At 40.0% G+C, this 6,835-nt stretch overlaps 1 protein-coding gene and 1 pseudogene across 1 annotated transcript; both read left to right on the top strand.

Moving 5' to 3' along the window:
- Positions 1-433: 433 nt before the first annotated feature.
- LOC116147410 (ferritin light chain-like) lies at positions 434-963 on the top strand (annotated as a pseudogene).
- A 1,184-nt stretch (positions 964-2,147) lies between these two features.
- LOC105101463 (eukaryotic translation initiation factor 1A, Y-chromosomal) lies at positions 2,148-2,707 on the top strand. Its single transcript, XM_010994666.3, has one exon. The coding sequence runs from the start codon at positions 2,172-2,174 to the stop codon at positions 2,604-2,606; it is 435 nt and encodes a 144-aa protein (XP_010992968.3). The 5' UTR covers positions 2,148-2,171; the 3' UTR covers positions 2,607-2,707.
- Positions 2,708-6,835: the final 4,128 nt, after the last annotated feature.

A 6,835-nucleotide genomic window follows, 5' to 3' on the forward strand; every position in this document is an offset into this window, starting at 1 on the left:
TACCTCCAGTAATTTTTGAGAAAGCAATGTGATTTTAAAAATAAAGAATAAGTGGGAGAATGGAGGAGGGTATAGCTCAAGTGATAGAAGACATGCTTAGCATGCATGAGGTCCTGGGTTCAATCCCCAGTACTTCCTCCAAGAATAAATAAATAAGTAAACCTAATTACCTCCTCCCACCAAAAATAAATAAGTTAATTAATTAATTAAAAAAAATAAGTGGGACAGTGGGCTCGGCGATCCCGCCAGATCTGTCTCTTGCTTCAACAGTGTTTGGATGGAACAGACCCAGGGATGCCCCTTGGTCCAGCCTCCAATCACTCTTCAACCTTTTTCCCAGTTACAACCTTCAGAACCAGCCACTCTGCTATCCTCGGCCTCCAGGACCAGCCAACACCACTTTTTGAGCTTAACTCCTTATTACCAATCAACCATGAGCTTCCAGATTCATCAGAATTATTCCAGCGAGGTGGAGGCCACCGTCAACTGCCTGGTCAACAAGCATCTGCGGGCCTCCTACACTCACCTCTCTCTGGGCTTCTATGTCCACCTCGAGGATGTGGCTCTGGAGGGTGGGGGCCACTTTTTCCATGAAATGGCTGAGGAGAAGTACAAAGGGCATCCAGGGTCTCTTGAAAATGCAAAAACCAGCACGGCTGTGGTGCCCTCTTCCTGGACGTGCAGAAGCTGTCTCAAGATGAGTAGGGTAAAACCCAGGACACTACAGAGGCTGCTGTGGTCCTGGAGAAGGACCCAAACCAGGACCTTTTGGCTCTGTACACCCTGGGTTCTGCCCGTGCAGACCCTCACAGCTGTGACTTCCAGGAGAGCCATGTCCTAGATGAGGAGGTGAAACTCATCAAGAAGATGGGCGACCACCTGACTCACCTCCGCAGGCTAGCTGGTCCCCAGGCTGGGCTGGACCAGTACATCTTGGAAAGGCTCACCCTTGAACATGACTAGGAGCCTCTGCAACCCCACGGCCTTTGCGGGGCCCCTCTGGTGTCAGGGCTTCTGCCTGAAGCCTTTCTCTGCAGTCACCAGGTAGCTTTTTAACCACCCTGGAGCCCTCTCCCAAGCCTTGGACTAAATGGATAAAGCTTTTTTGCAGCCAACCAAACAAACAAAAACGAGTAAGTGAGAAAGATAGTTGTTAAGGTAGTTTAGGGTCTTCTCTGGAGAGGGAGTGGGAGGGAGTAGGCAAGTTTGAACAGCTGGCTGGAGAGTCTAGATTTTATATTTAAGCAACTGCACAACCTGAGAGGTATTTGAGTAGGAGACATCCTGATGCTGGTTTGGGATGATGTATCTGGGTGGGGTGGAGGGGAGGGAGGGCTGAGGCATCAGTGGCCAGAGTGCCATAGCCACTTAGAATTTGATTGACAAGGGCCTAAAATGCCCATGTCAAGATTTCAACCACTCAGTCGCTCAGGAGACTGAATAATTCAGCTTGACTTATGTTTCTTCAGCACCGGACCCCGCCCACACCTCCAAAAAAAGCAATAGGGAGAAAAATATGCAAAGCCTCCAAATCATGTACAAATTGGAAGCAGCAGGGGAGAGACCAAGGAGAGGAGCTGGGAGGGGAATATGGCAGGACTGAGCCCGACCCAGGCAGGTGGAAGTTGCAGCTGTTGGAATTTTTCAGATGAAGTTTACCACGAACAACACTGGAAGACTCTGAGGATCTATAATTAGTAACTTTTATTTGAGAACCTTTTCTGCTGTATCAACCACTGGAGGTTGCTGGCTGAGTGTTTAATCTAAGGAGATGACTTCACTGAACCAGACTGCCAAGTGTTATCATGATCCTTCAAATAACACACAATGGCAATGAGAGCCAACCAGGGATGCCTCATAACCAGCCCCATTCACTGGAAGTACCTGGGGCTTGGGAGCTGGCCACGGGGTGATGAACACAACTCTGGGGGCTTCTAAGAAATTTTGTAGTGTTGCTTATCCATAATCGCAGAGCCAAAGCCATGCCTCTGTTTATGATTGCCAGAGTGGTCTCAACACATCTGTCTTGGGGCCGAGCGTTGGGCGCAGGCGGATCTCCGAAGAACTCGGTCGCGAGAATCTCCCGCGCACGTGACCAGATCTCCCACCCCTGCTTGATGCTGCGCGGTCTCACGCGTAGTCCCTCCGAGAAGTCTCCCACCGCTGCCGCCATGCCCAAGAATAAAGGGAAAGGAGGTGAAAATAGACGCAGAGGTAAGAATGAGAATAAATCTGAAAAAAGAGAGCTGGTGTTCAAAGAAGATGGGCAAGAGTATGCTCAAGTAATCAAAATGTTGGGAAATGGACGATTAGAAGCGTTGTGTTTTGATGGTGTAAAGATGTTATGTCACATCAGAGGGAAATTGAGAAAAAAGGTTTGGGTAAATACCTCAGACATTATATTGGTTGGTCTACGAGACTACCAGGATAATAAAGCTGATGTAATTTTAAAATACAATGCGGATGAGGCTAGAAGTCTGAAGGCATATGGCGAACTTCCAGAACATGCTAACGTCAATGAAACTGATACATTTGGCCCTGGAGATGATGATGAAATCCAATTTGATGACATTGGAGATGAAGATGAAGACATTGATGACATCTAAATTGAACTCAACCAAATTTTACATTCCAGTTTCTCTGAGGATATTTGAACAATTTGGATTTTGGCTGCAGCCTATTAAAGAAGATTAAAGTTTCATTAGCATGAGCGCAATTTGTTAAAGCAAACTGATTTGTTTCTAAGGTATTTCTTTAAAAATTGGTAATGCTGGATCCTCTTAAGTGAAATGTTAAGCCCACTTTGTTCTTTTGATGTAATGGAGCTTATGGGTAAAAGACCACATCTATTTTTAAAAAGAGGAAAAAAATGCATTACTATTTTTCCCATTTTGACCACTTCCACTAAGTAAATGGATGTTTTGAATAAATCATTTGCCCTACAAAAAAAAAAAAAAAAGACATCTGTCCTGCACTATGAATTCATCTACAAAACAGAAACAGACTCACAGACTTGGTAAACAATCTTATGGTTACAAGGGGAAGGGGGTGGGAGGGGATAAATTTGGGAGTTTGAGATTTACAAATGTTAGTCACTATATATAAAAACAGATTTTAAAAAGTTTCTTTTGTGTAGCACAGGGAACTATGTTCAATATCTTGTAATAAGCTTTAATGGAAAAAGATATAAAAACAAATATATGTATGTATATGCATGACTGAGACATTGTGTTGTACACTAGAGACTGACACATTGTAATTGATGTATGTCAATAAAAAAATAAAATAAAATAAAAGACATCTGTCCTGAATTAGACAACTTCAGGTGCCCCTCCGCACATTTCCAACTTCTCTCTAACTCAGTTATGGGGGGGTAGTCAAACCAGGTGGGGCTGGGGCTGGGAGTGTTGTTCAAGATACAGCTTATGGGATTAATGTTTGGCACCACTCTTACTCACCATAGTACTAGATCTAACCACTAAAGAAAGGAAAAAATGATAGAGAATAAGGAAAAAGAGAAAGAAGATCAACATACAAAAATCATCGTATTTCTATATACTAACAACAAATAATTGGGAATTGAAATTTAAAAATGCTCCAAATGCTCATTTACAACTGCTCCAAACAAAAGTCTTAGTTATAAATCTAACAAAAACATGTATAGTGTATACATAGTGAAAATTATAGAATCTGATGAAAGAAATCAAAGATCTAAACACTTGCAAAACATACTAGGTTCATGAATTGAAAGACTCAATAAAGATGTCAGTTCCATTGATTCATCCATTTGTTTACCACAGTCTTCATCTCCAGCAAGTTTTTAAATAGATATAGACAAACTTATTCTAAAATTTATATGGAAAGAGAAAAGCTCTAAAATAGCCAAAATAATTTTCAGAAAGAAGCTATAATAATCCAGACTGGTGGAGAGGTAGACACATTGATCAATGGAAGAGAATAGACAACACAGAAATAAATCCACACAAATATGCCTAATTAATTTTTCACAAAGTAGCAAAAGCAATCCAATGGAGGATTCATTTTCAATAAATGGTGCTGAAGGACTTGAATACCCATTGGCAAAAAAAAAAAAAAAAAAAAAGCCTCCATTCAAACTTCACACCTTTATAAAAATTAATTCAAATATATGTATATCTTCTAGAAAAAATCGTTGGGACCTGGGACAAGGCAAAAAACAAAAACAAAAACAAAAACAAAAACAAAAAAACCTTGAACTTGACACCAAAAACATAAACCATAAAAGGAAAAAATGATAAATTAAGCCTCATAAAAATTTAAAACTTGGTATGTCAAAGTTCCTGTGAAAAGGATGAAAAGAGAGAAAAATATTTACAAACTACATATCTGACAAAGAACTAATATCTAGAATACATGAAGAATTCTCAAAATCTATAATAAAAAAGCAAACAATCAAATTAGAAAATGGGCAAAAGATATTAACAAACATTTACTGAAGAAGATACAGATAGCAAGGAAGTACCTGAAGAGATACTCAGCGTTACACAGTGTTAGAGGAATTCAAATTAAAACCACAATGAGATGTCACTATATACCTATCAGAAAGGCTAAAATGAAAAATAGTGATAACACTAAATATTAGTGAGGATGCAGGGAAACTGAATCACTTGCACACTGTTGGTGGGACTGTTAAACAGTACAGATACTCTAGGAAATAGTTTGGAACTTCATTTCAAAACTGAAAAATGGGATTACTGTATGACCAGCAATTGTGCTGTTAGGCATATATCCCAGAGGAATAAAAATGTATTTTCCCACAGAAACTTACACACAAATATTTGTAGCAGTTTTATTTGTATTTATTGCCCAGAAACTGGAAACCAGGAACTGCCCAGACGCTATCAAAGGGTGAATGGTTAAACAAACTTTAATACATACATACAATGGAATACTACTTGGTAATAAAAAGGAATTAATTATTGCTACACACAAAAACTTAGATGAACCTCAAGAAAATTATGCTGAATAAAGAAAGCCAATATCAACAAAATATATACCATGTGATCCCGTTTATATAGTACTTGTGAAATAACATAATTATAGAAATGGAGAACAGATTAATGGTTGCCAAGGGTTAGAGATGAGAATTAGGGACTGTGTGGGTGTGGCTATAAAAAGGTAGCATGAGAGAGTTTTGAAGTGATGGTACAATAGAGTATCTTGAGGCTACACATGTGATCAAATTACTTAAGAGCTATATGCAAACACAGTCTAAGGAGTGCATATATGACTAATGAAATCTGAATATATTCTGTGGTTTGTACCTCTAATTTCCTGGCTCTGATATTGTTACTATAACTATGTAAGCTGTTAAATTTGGAAGCTGAGTAAAGGCTGCATGGAATCACCCTGTAAATTTCTTTGAACTTTCCAGTGAATTTATAGTTATTTCAAAATAAAAGAGTTTAGAAAAAAAAAACAAAAACTTCAGATAGGACTTCTGGTCTACTTCTTGTATATACTGATTAAAACAATTCTAATCAAAGCTTAGAAAATTTGACAATTTAGAGAAATATTACAGTCTGGGCTGTTCAGAGTCTGAGATCTTAGAGATCCAATATACTATTTCAGTTGTTCTCAAAATGTATCTTTTGCATACATCAGCATCACCTAGGTACTTGGTAGAAATGCAAATTTTCATTCCCCACTCCAGACCTACCAAGTCAGAAACTCAACACTGGGGCCCAGCAATCCTGATTATAAAACCCCTCCAGAGGGGAGGGTAGAGCTCAGTGACAGAGCGTGTGCTTAGCATGCACAAGGTCCTTGGTTCGATCCCCAATACCACCATTAAAAATAAATGAATAAGCCCAACCCCGCCCCCTCCAATAAATACATAAATAAAAAGAAATTGCCTCTTTAAAAATCCCTCCAAGGGGTGCTGATGTGCACTCAAGTCTGAAAACCACCATTCCACTGGGTACTCCAAAAATGCCAACGATCATGATGACACATTTTATATTTGAATCACCTTTTTTCCTAGTGGAGACCCTATGGTAAAACCACAGTCCAAGCCACCCAATCAATGTCCTCTTTTCCAAGCTGCCTGTGCTCCCACCCACACATTCTCCATATGCAGGCTTTCAACAGGGGAGAAAGAAATCTTTCAAAAGCCACCATCCTAGTTGCTGAAACACACAAGCTTCTACTAAAGACATAATTTTCCATAAATCCAAACTGTAAAGGGAATGCTTGTTCCCATTAGGCCCGGCTTAATGAGCATACTTGGAGCTGCCTAAAGCCTTTATCCTCCAAGCAGAAGTGATGCTGCAAGAAGTGGAATTGCAAATAAATCAGCAGTGCCTTAAGCACTTTACAAAAGAGGCCCCTAATGTAAAGCACATTATGTATAAATAATGACATTAGTATCTCCCTCATCTAGTCTTTACCTCTAGGACTGGGAGGATCAAAGCCATCTGATAGGCGCAGCTTCAAAGGCCTCCTATCCCGGGTCTGGGAATGGGTGTGCTCCAACAGGCCTCTCCAGCCTCAGTTTCCTAATTTCACAGCCATTAGAGGCTCTAACGTGGCCATTAGAGCCTTTCTGCCTATGATATCTTTTTTTTAAATAAAATTAATGGCACAAATTCCAATAGTGGCTTCAGCAGAGAAAACCCCCTTTGCGGTGCAATGTAGCCCAGTGTTGTTTGACTTTCCTGCATCACTAGAAATGCCCTAATGGAACACTTTAATGAATAAAACTGACTTTCAACAAATTTTTGCTTTGGGTAACTTTTATGTAGCAAGACAGCCCTAGAAATAACTGGAGACTATGGGAGAGGTGACAGGACAAGGA

The sequence above is a fragment of the Camelus dromedarius genome, chromosome 18 (genome assembly GCF_036321535.1).
Source record: "Camelus dromedarius isolate mCamDro1 chromosome 18, mCamDro1.pat, whole genome shotgun sequence".
Lineage (NCBI taxonomy): Eukaryota > Metazoa > Chordata > Mammalia > Artiodactyla > Camelidae > Camelus > Camelus dromedarius.

Bases quoted from the DNA above. Each gene is read 5' to 3' on its own strand.
- LOC105101463 (XM_010994666.3), top strand. From the start codon at position 2,172: ATGCCCAAGAATAAAGGGAAAGGAGGTGAAAATAGACGCAGAGGTAAG.